Source organism: Cherax quadricarinatus, chromosome 8 (genome assembly GCF_038502225.1).
Source record: "Cherax quadricarinatus isolate ZL_2023a chromosome 8, ASM3850222v1, whole genome shotgun sequence".
NCBI lineage: Eukaryota > Metazoa > Arthropoda > Malacostraca > Decapoda > Parastacidae > Cherax > Cherax quadricarinatus.
Genome location: NC_091299.1, coordinates 9,582,409 through 9,595,630, shown reverse-complemented (window position 1 = coordinate 9,595,630; position 13,222 = coordinate 9,582,409). Strand labels below are relative to the sequence as shown.

Genomic DNA, 13,222 nt, shown 5'->3' with positions numbered 1-13,222 from the left:
CATGGTATATAACATGTGGGTGGGGTATCCTGGCTGATTACCATACCTCCCACACCTGACTTCTTACAATAAATATGATTCACCTCTCACCCTACATTAAGACTACAAATATTTTAAGGTAAGTAATGAGTGTATTATGTGTGTATTTTACTTTTTATTTTTTTAATGCCTAATTCTATTGCTAACTTAATATATGTTAGTGTAAACTTGTTATTCAGCATTTATATGCATTTTTGAGTGCAAAAAATGGCGTTCTTCTTTCCGGCGATGTTCGCTTTCTGGCGGTAGCCTGGAACCTAATCTGCCATATAAGTGGGGCTCTACTGTACTATATATGCATTTTTTAGGCCTAGATATATTGCTCACTTAATATATGATGGTGTAAACATGTTACGAGGCTTTTATATGCATTTAAAAGTGAAAAAAAGGGGGCTATGTTTCACTTTACAGCAGTAGCCTGGAACCTAACCTACTGTATAAGTGGGGCCCTCCTGTATATACAGCCTCTCCTCACTTAATGAAGGGGTTCCATTCCTAAGAGTAAGTTAGTAGATGAATTAAGCAAAGAACATACTATACTGTAGGGGGTTTGTGTCAACCATCTTTAGATATTATTTTAATGTCACCTTTACACCATTTATTAACATTTCTGATATATTTTTAAATGTTTACACAGTAATGTACTGTATACTGTAATAAACAGAATAGAGGTAATCAGCTCTAATATACATGTACATTATTTAGGTTTGGATACTGGTTGGAGAGCTGATCGTAAGTCTGAGTGGTCAGTAAATGAGTATGTCACTAAGTGAGGAGAGGCTGTATATTCATTTACAATATAAAAACCTGCATCAGCATAAGTTACAATATAGACAAAAATGCTATGCATAAAGTGGGCTTCACTAAAAGTATAGAACAGCAGATCATCAATTCTTCAGCAACTGGTTATTTGGCTTACATCACTGTTCGATCCAGCACCTAAACGCAAAATGTGAAAAAAAGAATGAGCCAAACCAACAGACCGTAAAAAAGTGATCATCTGATGCTGTTGAAAATCTAGCATGTGCTTTTTCTCTGAAGGTTCAAAATAATCGATGATCTACTGTACAACATTTTCATTCAGTTATAATTTACTGTACCTTAATAACACAGTAAACAATATATTCACTAAATAAATTAGACATAATTTTTTTATAACATACCAGCCATCTCCCACCGAGGCAGGGTGACCCTAAAAAGAGGAAAGAAAAGTTTTTCTTCTTTTTATATTGAGTAATTTATGCAGAAGTCGCTAGCCCCTTGCTCCTGGCAATTTAGTCACCTCTTACAGCATACATGGCTTATGGAGGAAAGATTCATTTTGCTTCCCCATGGAGAGTATGATATTTACTATTATAATTTTTATTATATGTACATGTAGTGTCTAGTGCATACTTCCAGTGCCAATGAGCTCATTCTCCCAGTCATGAATTACTTGATCTCGGTAAATGATTTTTTGTTGAAGATAAATTTCTTGAATATACTCTCATGACTGATTGTGTTTTGCTGCTCAGCATTTTTCAGTTATACCCATCCTTCTTTTATTCAGACTCCCTACAATAAATATATTAACCACTCACTATAAGCAAAGGAAGAAAATATTTTAACGTAAGTAATGTGTGTACTGTATATGCATTTTTAAGGCCTAGCTATATTGCTCACTTAACATATGATAGTGTAAACATGTTATCAGGCTTTTATATGAATTTGATAGTGAAAAAAGGCTATGATTCACTTTACAGCAATTTTTGCTTTACAGCAGTAGCCTGGAACCTAACCTGCTGTATAAGAGGGGCCCCCTTGTATATAGGAGAGTTTACTTAACCCTTTCAGGGTCGCCAGGCCCTCTCCGAGACTTGTTCTCAGGGTCGCCAAATTTTCAAAAAAAAAAAAAAATTATTTTTCTTATGAAAAGATAGAGAATCTTTTCCCGATCATGATGACACCAAAAGTATGAAATTTGATGGAAAACTTATGGAATTATGCTCTCGCGAAGTTAGCGGTCTCGACGATGTTTACACATCGGCAATTTTGCCCACTTTGAGCCCTATTTTCGGCCAATTCTAGTGTACTAGTCAACAAAAATTATAACTATTTCGCTAGAACTCCATTTTTTCTATCGAATGAGTACAAGAAAGCGCCCATTTACTGATTTCAACTATCCAATAAAGTAGTCAGAATTTAGCAATTTTGCCAATTTCACACAAATTTCAAAAGATGCCAATTTCCGAATAGGGTCCAGAGTAAACAAGAAAGACATTCCTGGCACTAAAATAACATTTCCTCTGTTCATTAGTCACGTCCCCACGCCCCTCTTACATTCTTTTGCTTTCCACTTTGAATTTTTATTCTCACAAACAATAGAAGATTTACTGTTATGCAGACTACTGTATTAGTGTAGAAATGGTATAAATAATATCAGCGCACTTGTGAAAGAATATCAGACTCACCAGTTGATGTGTATTGGACACGTAGCATGATTTGTTTACTTTTGAACTTTGGTAAAAATCGAACATTTCTGCTACTTTGAGCTCAATTTCAAGGTACTTTTCATTGTAAAACCAGTCAAAATCATCTAAATTTCTATAAAATGAGACCAGGAAAACTAGAATACAACAATAAATACCATACGAAAATACAGTGCAAAGTCGCTGTTTTAATCCAAAAACACGGTCAAAGTTTTTTTTTTCTCATTACGCACTGTGGGCTGCAGGATTTTTTTTATACTGCGCACACTGACCACATAGACCCATTCTTTCATATGTAGGCCTATCAGATTCTCTCACTAGATTTGAGGATGCTAGAATTTAGGCGTACTAGTACGTCAAAAACCCTGGTGCATAAGCTGTACTAGTACATCCGAAACCCTGAAAGGGTTAAATCCCTATTTTAGGGATTAAGATGTTCAGCCAACCAACCAAGAGAGAGACGTGCAACATTAGCTAACTTTTTTTTAACTCCCTAAGGTATCCATCGCATACCAATACGTCACAGTGATGAGAGTCCATGATGGACTAGTTCACAGAAGTCATAGTGCCCTCAAATTTGGTGTGAGCAAATTTTGGCCTAGATGACAGACTGCATCTATATGGTGGGTGTGCACAGCATAAAAAAAAATTCCTCCTCCACACAGTTAACCTGTGACCTTATATATGTGTTACAACAGTGACACTGGGGCATTTTCTCAGGTGGTTTTGATGGTGTTACTGGCAAGAAAAGGGTCGGTTTAAGACTGAAAATGTTCTGAAATAGGCATGAAATTGGCAAGAAATGGTCAATCTTGGCCGATTTTCCTGGGGAATGGTGTGGTCCACCATACCCCTTCTGCCCATTCTGTTTTATGTATTTTTACTAGGTTAACTTCAATTATTGGGTCAGCCTAAACCATAACCAGGAGTTCTTGGTTATGGTTTATTCAAAGGAAAAACTGGGAAAAATTTGACTTTTGTGTTATGATGAATTCAAAATGAAGGACAAGTGTTATACAGGAGAGACCTGGGGATGTGATTAATGAAGAAAGAGGTTACTTTAGTAGCTGGAATACCTAGTTTTTGGGACTATTTTTAAATTGAAATTTGTTGAAAATATCATAAAATTGGCATATATGAATAGGCAGTTTCCTGTAGTCAATGGACAGGATGGAAGCCATTCCAGCAAAATAGCTGAGAATTGAATCAGTGGGTAAAATCAGTGTTTTGTAAAGTGTTCCCTGACTTCTAGCTTCACTCCAGTGTAATTTCATACACATTACATCAAATATCAAATTTTGCATTTTTGGTGCCTCCTGTAGAAAATTATTCTGTACTATTTTAAAGATAAAATTTGTATTTTAAAAAATGTGGATACAGAAAAGGCTTTCAATTAAAGAGAATGAGACAGTAAAAAAAATATGTTCCATCCCACCAGGGAATTTATCAATGCAATTAACTGTGATAAAATAACATGATCAAATTTTAAGATAAGCTAATGGTTTCATCAATGAATATATGAATTAGACACACTACCTCATCACCCAGTGTGCCATCATGATCCATGTATCAAACATATTCCTGACAAACAAAACGTTAAATAAACCATTCAAACTACCATAAGCCAAATATTCTTCCTCAAAATTTAAAGCTCACATTGGGTAAAATAAACAAGAGTACATAATAATATTCCTTACCTGAAAAAGGCTATAAGTTTCCCATGCTTTCTTAAGACTGGCTTGGTGGGGGCCTGTGTGCCTGAGTGTAATGTGTGGTGCTGAAGGGATGCAGCAATAGGGGGTTGGGTCCGGGCAGGAGGCAGTGTCAGAGTCTGAGGTTGGATTGTTTGTGGCACCTGACAACAAAAATAAACCAATATATACACAAATAAAAATATGAAGTTATAATATGCCTAAATATCAAGGGATATATACACTGAGAAAGAGACAGAGAGTGTGTGTGTCTGTGTGTGTGTGTGTGTGTGTGTGTGTGTGTGTGTGTGTGTGTGTGTGTGTGTGTGTGTGTGTGTGTGTGTGTGTGTGTGTGTGTGTGTGTGTGTGTGTGTGTGTGTGTGTGTGTGTGTGTGTGTGTGTGTGTGTACTCACCTATATGTCAATGATAGGTCACTTTCTCCCTGCTCCTAGAGGATTATCACACCTCTTCTTAAAACTACATATGGAACTTGCCTCCACTACTTCACTCTCCAGATTATTCCACTTCCTGACAACTCTAAGGCTAAAGAAGTACTTCCTAACATCCCTATGACACATCTGGGTTTTCAACTTCCAGTTGTGCCCCCTAGTTCCTGTGTCCCATCTCTGAAATATTAGAGCCCTGTTCACCTTGTCAATTCCTCTCAGTATTTCATACATCATTATAATGTCCCCCCATCCCTCCTCTCCTCTAGTGTCATCAGGTTGAATTCCCTTAACCTCACCTCATAAGACATAACCCTCAGTTCAAGGACTAGTCTTGTTGCAAACTTTTGCACTTTCTCCAATTTCCTGATGCATTTGACCAAGTGTGGGTTTCATACTAGTGCTGCATACTCCAGTATGGGCCTGATGTACATGATGTACAGTGTCATGAATGACTCCTTACTTAGATGTCGAAATGCTATTCTCAGGTTTGCTAAGCACCCATATGCTGAAGCAGTTATTTGATGTTTGCCTCAGGGGAAATGCTCGGTATAATGCTTACTCCAAGATCCTTTTCTTTAAGTGAAGTTTGCAGCCTTTGATCCTCTACCTGTACTCCATCTGTGGTCTTCACTGTCCTTCCCCAATCTTCATGACTTAGCACTTACTGAGGTTAAACTCCAGGAGCCATTTGTTGGACCAGACTTGCAGTCTATCCAGATCTTGTAATTTTACGTGATCCTCACCCGCTTGTATTCTCCTCATCAGTTTCACATCATCAGAAAACAGCGACACTTCTAAATCTATTCCTCTCATCATGTCATTCACATATATCAGAAACAGAACCGGACCTATGACTGACCCTTGTGGAACCCCACTTGACACATGTGCTCACCCTCACACTTCACCACGTACCAACACTCATCGTTTCCTTCCTGTCAGGTATTCCCTGATCCATTGCAGTACTTTCCCTACTATATCTGCCTGCTCCTCTAATTTTTGAACAAGTCTTTTGTGTAGTACCGTGTCAAAAGCCTTCTTGCAATCAAAAAAGATGCAATCTACCCATCCCTCTCTCTCCTGTCTTACTTCTGTTACCTTATCGTAGAACTCAAGTAGATTTGTGACGTGGGATTTCCCATCTCTGAACCCGTGCTGATTGTCATGTATGAGCCCAATCCTTTCAATTTGTTCCACCACTCTTCTCCTGATAATTTTTTCCATGACTTTACATGCTATACATTTCAGTGACACTGGTCTGTAGTTTAATGCTGCCTCTCTGTCTCCTTTCTTAAAAACTGAAATTACATTTGCTGTCTTCCACACCTCAGGCAGTTGCCCAGTTTCAATATATTTATTGAAAATTGCTGCTAGCGACACACACAGTTCCTCTGCTCCCACTCTCAGGCCCCATGGAGATATGTTATCTGGGCCCACCACCTTCAAGGTATCAAGTTCACCTAGCAGTTTCTTCACTTCCTCCTTGGTTATGTGTATTGTGTCCAGCACTTGCTGGCACACCCTACCTTCTTGGTTTGCTGGAAGCATTTCCGTCTCTACTGTGAATGCATGTACTTCTTTATATCTTGTGGTAAGTTCTTCACATACTTCCTGGTCACTCTCTGTGAGCTTCCTTCCTTCTTTCCTCAGCCTGATTACCTGGTCCTTGATTGTTGTTTTCCTCCTAATGTGACTATATAACAACTTTGGTTGAGATTTGGTTTTCAATGCTATGTCATTTTCATATTGCCTCTGGGCCTCTCTCCTTATCCCTACATATTCATTCTTCTGCTCAACTCCTTGTTTTCTCAAGTCTTTTGCCTTCTATGTTTTTTCCATGCTTCAGAACACTTAGGTATGGCCTCTTTACACCTCCAGTTAAACCATGGGCTCACTCTGGTCTTACCATTTTTTCTGTTACCCCTCGGTATGAACTTCTCCACTGCCTCCCTGCACTATGTGGTCACTAGTTCCATCATTTCATTTGTCTTTCCTTCTAGCTCTCTTTCCCACTGCACTTCATGCAGGAATCTCCTCATGCCTATGTAATCCCCTTTTTTTGAAGTCTGGCTTCTTCCATCCTTTTCATGCAGTAGTATTCTCCACTGTTAACTCTACAAGGTATTCAAAACTCAGGATGTCATGATCACTAGCGCCAATGGACCTTTCATGTAGTCACCTAATTATACTCACCTAATTGTGGTTGCAGGGGTCGAGACTCAGCTCCTGGCCCCACTTCTTCACTGACCGCTACTAGGTCCTCTCTCCCTCTGCTCCCTGAGCTTTGTCATACCTCGTCTTAAAGCTATGTATGGTTCCTGCCTCCACTACATCACTTGTTGGGCCATTCCACTTCCTGACGACTCTATGACCTTTCCTTCATAGGACATTCCCCTTAGCTCTGGAACTAACCTTGTCGCAAACCTTTGCATTTTCTCTAATTTCTTGATGTGCTTGATCAAGTGCGGGTTCCAAACAGGTGCTGCATAATCCAGTATGGGCCTGACGTACACAGTGTACAGTGTCTTGAACAATTCCTTACTAAGGTATCGGAATGCTGTTCTCAGATTTGCCAGGCGCCCATATGCCACAGCAGTTATCTGGTTGATGTGTGCTTCCGGAGACATGCTCGGTGTTATACTCACCCCAAGATCTTTCTCTTTGAGCGAGGTTTGCAGTCTTTGGCCACCTAGCCTATACTCTGTTAGTGGTCTTCTGTGCCCTTCCCCGATCTTCATGACTTTGCATTTGGCGGGGTTAAATTCGAGAAGCCAGTTGCTGGACCAGGTGTCCAGTCTGTCCAGGTCTCTTTGAAGTCCTGCCTGATCCTCATCTGATTTAATTCTCCTCATTAACTTCACATCATCTGCGAACAGGGACACTTCTGAGTCTAACCATTCCATCATGTCGTTCACATATACCAAAAAATGGCACTGGTCCTAGGACCGACCCCTGTGGGACCCCGCTCGTCACAAGAGCCCACTGTGATACCTCATCACATATCATGACTTGTTGTTGCCTCCCTGTCAAGTATTCTCTGATCCATTGCAGTGCCCTTCCTGTTATATGCACCTGATCCTCTAGCTTCTGCACTAATCTCTTGTGAGGAACTGTGTCAAAGGCCTTCTTGCAGTCCGAGAAGATGCAATCAACTCACCCCTCTCTCTCATGTCTTACTTGTGTTACTTTATCATAAAACTCCAGGTTTGTGACACAGGATTTGCCTTCCATGAATCCATGCTGGTTGGCGTTTATACTCTTGTTCCGTTCCAGGTGCTCCACCACTCTCCTCCTGATAATCTTCTCCATAACTTTGCATACTATACACGTCAGTGACACAGGTCTATAGTTTAGTGCCTCTTTTCTGTCTCCTTTTTTAAAAATGGGAACTACATTTGCCATCTTCCATACCTCCGGTAGTTGCCCAGTTTCCAGGGATGTGTTGAAGATTGTGGTAAGTGGCACACACAGCATATCCGCTCCCTCTCTAAGGACCCACGGGGAGATGTTGTCCGGTCCCATTGCCTTTGAGGTATCGATGTCCCTTAGCAGCTTCTTCACCTCTTCCTCATTTGTATGTATGTCATCCAACACTTGTTGGTATATTCCTTGCTGGTGTCCCCCTCTGTTCTGTCCCCCCAGAGGCCTTCCTGTCTCCACTGTAAATACTTCCTTAAATCTCATATTGAGCTCCTTACATACTTCTTGATCGTTTCTTGTGAGTTTCCCACCTTCTTTCCTCAGCCTTATCACCTGGTCTTTGACTGTTGTCTTCCTCCTAATGTGGCTATACAGCAGTTTCGGGTCAGACTTGACTTTCAATGCTATGTCATTCTCGTACTGTCACTGGGCCTCCCTCCTTATCTGTGCATACTCGTTTCTGGCTCTTCTACTAATCTCCTTATTCTCCTGAGTCCTTTGCCTCCTGTACCTTTTCCATTCTCTGGTGCACTTAGTTTTTGCCTCCCTACACCTTCGGGTAAACCAAGGACTCACTTTGGTCTTCCTATTATTTCTATTTCCCTTGGGAACAAACCTTTCCTCTGCCTCCTTGCACTTTGTTGTTACATATTCCATCATCTCGTTTACTGATTTTCCAACCAGTTCTCTGTCCAACTAAACCTCCTGCAGGAAGTTCCTCATACCTGTGTAGTCACCCCTTTTGTAGTTTGGCTTTTCCCATTCAATTCCTGTTACCTTCTCCACTTGTAGCTCTACTATATACAGTGGACCCCCGGTTAACGATATTTTTTCACTCCAGAAGTATGTTCAGGTGCCAGTACTGACCGAATTTGTTCCCATAGGGAATATTGTGAAGTAGATTAGTCCATTTCAGACCCCCAAACATACACGTACAAATGCACTAACATAAATACACTTACATAATTGGTCGCATTCGGAGGTGATCGTTATGCGGGGGTCCACTGTAATCAAAACTCAGAACCATGTGATCGCTAGCTCCAAGGGGCCTCTCGTAATTGATGTCCTCAATGTCTGAACTGCTCAGGGTGAACACAAGATCCAGTCTTGCTGGCTCATCCTCCCCTCTCTCTCTGGTAGTGTCCCTGACATGTTGATGCATGAGGTTTTCAAGTACCACACCCATCATCTTGGCTCTCCATGTTTCGGGGCCCCCATGTGGCTCCAGGTTTTCCCAGTCGATCTCCCTGTGGTTGAAATCGCCCATTACCAGTAACTTTGCTCTGCTCGAGTGAGCTCTTCTTGCCACTTCAGCCAGTGTGTCCACCATCACTCTGTCGTTTTCTTCGTACTACTCTCTTGGCCTCCTGCAGTTCTGTGGTGGGTTATACATCACTCCAATGACTACTTTATGTTCTCCAGACTGAATTGTACCTACTATGTAGTCCCTTTCTCCAATCATGTCCATGCCTTCCATTTCCTCAAATCCCCATCGTTTTTTTATGAGCAGTGCAACCCCTCCTCCCCCTCTACTCCTATCTTTCCTCATGATCTGATATCCCGGCGGGAAGATTGCATCTGTTATTGTCTCAGCGAGTTTCGTTTCTGTGACTGCTATGATGTCTGGGGATTTCTCGCTGATTCTTTCGTGCCACTCCTCATATTTATTCGTTATTCCGTCCGCATTTGTGTACCAAACCTTCAGCTTCTTTTCTATCACTGTGGTCCTGGGAGAATATTGGGGTTGGGGGAGTGAGAGCCTTGGTGGGGGCCTATGGGGGGCTGTGGTCTGGATGGGGTCTGTGATGAGGGGGGTGGGGTCAGAATGCCCATAGTGGGCAGCTGTTGGGGTGAGGTTTGTGATGTGGGGGTTGGTGGGAGAGGGAACAGTGTGTGGGTTCTGGTTTAGATTGCTCAGGTGCGTTGGGATTGTTGCCATTGGAGTCCTTCTGTGGGAGTTTCTGCGGGGTGTGTTTGCCCTTCCTCTTGTGTCTGGGTCCTGCTCATCTTCATCGTTGCCTCTCTTTCCTCCTTGCGTCTCTGTACCCGCTCTTTCAGTGTAGTCCTTTCTTCTTGTGTTCTGTCGCGATCGATGTATACTCTCTGGTACCCCGGTTTGTCCCTCAGTCGTGCTTTCTCTTGCAGGATCCTGGTTCGAACTGATTCTTCCTTGAAAATTACTTTGACAGGCCTTTTCCTTCCACTCGCAAACCACCCAATTCTCTGAAAATTTGTCACCTGGGTCATATCGCCCTCACCTATTGTTTTCATGATGCCCTCAATCATTTTTTCCTCCTATTTTATTTCATCAAAGCTGTCCCCTTTGGCTTCTTGGAGCCCATAGACAAAAACTGACCTCTCCCTTTCCTCCTCCCACTGAGTCTCCATTTGCATCCTCTGAGGTGTTTTAGTTCCCTCCATTGAAATGTTCTTGCCTTCAATCCCTGTCCTTGCTGAAACTTCTATGCTCAGTGTTCCTTGCTACTGCAGTTGGCTGTTAAAGTCTCTGCATATAACATACCTTCATTGTCTTCAGACCTGTCATTTTATCTTAGTGCTCCTCCTCTTTTCCCTGGTCCCACGTGGGTCTGATAGGGCCTTCGCGTATGGCATATCTCCTTTGTTTCTTACCGTCCCCTTGTCTGTGCCTGACATAGAATTTCCTGATGTAGCATCTGAATTATCATTTGTCTCTCTAATCTGTTTTAGGTTTTTAGTTTCTCTTCTAAGCACTGTATCCTAGCTTCTGCTGCTAAGACTTGTAGCTCCCACTTCCTGCACTCTTCAGCTATCCTCTCCTCCATTATCTTGCCAAGCTCTTCTATCTTCCTTCCCCACTCTTCCTCCCTTTTTTGGAGCTCTAACTCCCAGTCTTTCCTCCCTGGTTCATCCACCAGATCTCTTGTTTTCCGCCCTCTAAGGCCACCAATTATGTTTTTCTTTTTTTTTCTTACCACAGAAAGAAGCTTATGTATTTTACCACAGAGAGAAGTTTATGTATTTTCAGGGTGTGTCGGGGGGAGGGAGAAGGCTAGAGGAGAGAGAGAGAGAGAGTGTGTGTGTGTGTGTGTTAATTACCATTCTGTCCTAGGCACATGTCGATTAGACACTAGGCCTGTGTGTGTGTGTGTGTGTGAGTGTGAGTGTGAGTGTGAGTGTGTGTGTGTGTGTGTGTGTGTGTGTGTGTGTGTGTGTGTGTGTGTACTCACCTAATTGTACTCACCTAATTGTGGTTGCAGGGGTCGAGACTCAGCTCCTGGAACCCGCCTCTTCACCGACTGCTACTAGGTCCTCTCTCCCCCTGCTCCATGAGCTTTATCATACCTTGTCTTAAAACTATGTATAGTTCCTGCCTCCACTACATCGCTTGCCAGACTATTCCACTTCCTAACTACTCTATGACTGAAGAAATACTTCCTAACATCCCCTTGACTCTTCTGAGTCTTCAGCTTCCAATTGTGACCCCTTGTTTCTGTGTCCCATCTCTGGAACATCCTGTCTCCGTCCACCTTGTCTATTCCACGCAGTATTTTGTATGTCGTTATCATGTCTCCCCTGACCCTCCTGTCCTCCAATGTTGTCAGACCGATTTCCCTTAACTTTTCTTCATAGGACATTCCCCTTAGCTCTGGGACTAGCCTTATTGCAAACCTTTGCACTTTCTCTAATTTCTTGACGTGTTTGACCAGGTGTGAGTTCCAAACTGGTGCTGCGTACTCCAGTATGGGCCTGACGTACACAGTGTATAAAGTCTTGAACGATTCCTTACTGAGGTACGGGAACGCTATTCTCAGGTTTGCCAAGCGCCCATATGCCACAGCAGTTATCTGGTTAATGTGTGCTTCTGGCTATGTACTCTGTATTATACTCACTCCTATCTCTTTCTCCTTGAGTGAGGTTTGCAGCCTTTGGCCACCTAGCCTATACTCTGTCTGGGGTCTTCTTTGCCCTCCTCCGATCTTCATGATTTTGCATTTGGTGGGGTTAAATTCTAGGAGCCAGTTTCTGGACCACACATCCAGCCTGTCCAGGTCTCTTTGCAGACCTGTCTGGTCTGTGTCTGATTTAATTCTCCTCATTAACTTCATGTCATCTACAAACGGACACTTCTGAGTCTATCCCTTCCATCATGTCGTTCACACATACCAAGAATAGCACTGGTCCCAGGACTGACCCCTGTGGGACCCCGCTCGTCACTGGTGCCCACTGTGATACCACATCACGGACCATGACTCGCTGTTGCCTCCCTGTTAGGTATTCTCTGATCCATTGAAGTGCCCTTCCTGTTATACGTGCCTGTTCCTCTAGCTTATGTACTAATCTCTTGCGAGGAACTGTGTCGAAGGCCTTCTTGCAGTCCAAGAAAATGCAGTCAACCCACCCCTCCCTCTCATTTCTTACTTCAGTTACCTTGTCATAAAACTCAAGTAGGTTTGTGACACAGGATTTGCCTTCCATGAATCCGTGCTGGCTGTCGTTTATAATCTTGTTCTGCTCCAGGTGCTCCACCACTCTCCTCCTGATAATCTTCTCCATGACTTTGCATACTATACACGTCAGTGACACTGGTCTATAATTTAGTGCTTCATTTCTGTCTCCCTTCTGAAAGATGGGGACTACATTTGCCTTCTTCCATACTTCAGGTAGTTGCCCAGTTTCAAGGGAAGTGTTGAAGATTTTGGTTAGTGGCACACGTAGTGTCCGTGCTCCCTCTCTAAGGACCCATGGAGAGATGTTGTCCAGTCCCACTGCCTTTGAGGTATTAAGGTCACTTAGGAGCTTCTCCACCTCCTCCTCAGTTGTGTGTAATTCATCCAACACTTGTTGGTATATCCCTTGTTGCTGCATGCCACTGTTTTGTCTTCCCGTTGTCCCTTCAGCCTCCACTGCAAATACTTCCTGAAATCTCATGTTGAGCTCCTCACATACCTCCTGATCGTTTCTTGTGAACTCCTCACCTTCTTTTCTCAGCCTGATTACCTGGTCCTTGACTGTTGTCTTCCTCCTGATGTGGCTGTAGAGCAGTTTCGGGTCAGACTTGACTTTCGATGCTATGTCATATTCATACTGCCGCTGCGCCTCCCTCCTTATCTGTGCATACTCGTTTCTGGCTCGTCGACTAATCTCTTTATTCTCCTGAGTCCTTTGCCTTCTGTA

The 13,222-nt window shown here is 42.6% G+C and overlaps 1 protein-coding gene across 8 annotated transcripts in view; it reads right to left on the bottom strand.

The window, feature by feature from the left end:
- The window catches only part of CdGAPr (GTPase-activating protein CdGAPr), a 1,516,021-nt gene that overhangs the window by 88,020 nt on the left and 1,414,779 nt on the right, over positions 1-13,222 (bottom strand). For all 8 annotated transcript variants that reach the window (XM_070082835.1, XM_070082834.1, XM_070082838.1 and 5 more), the window contains one exon: positions 4,205-4,362. In XM_070082835.1, the coding sequence (XP_069938936.1) occupies positions 4,205-4,362 (158 nt within the window). The remainder of the gene's footprint in view (positions 1-4,204; positions 4,363-13,222) is intronic.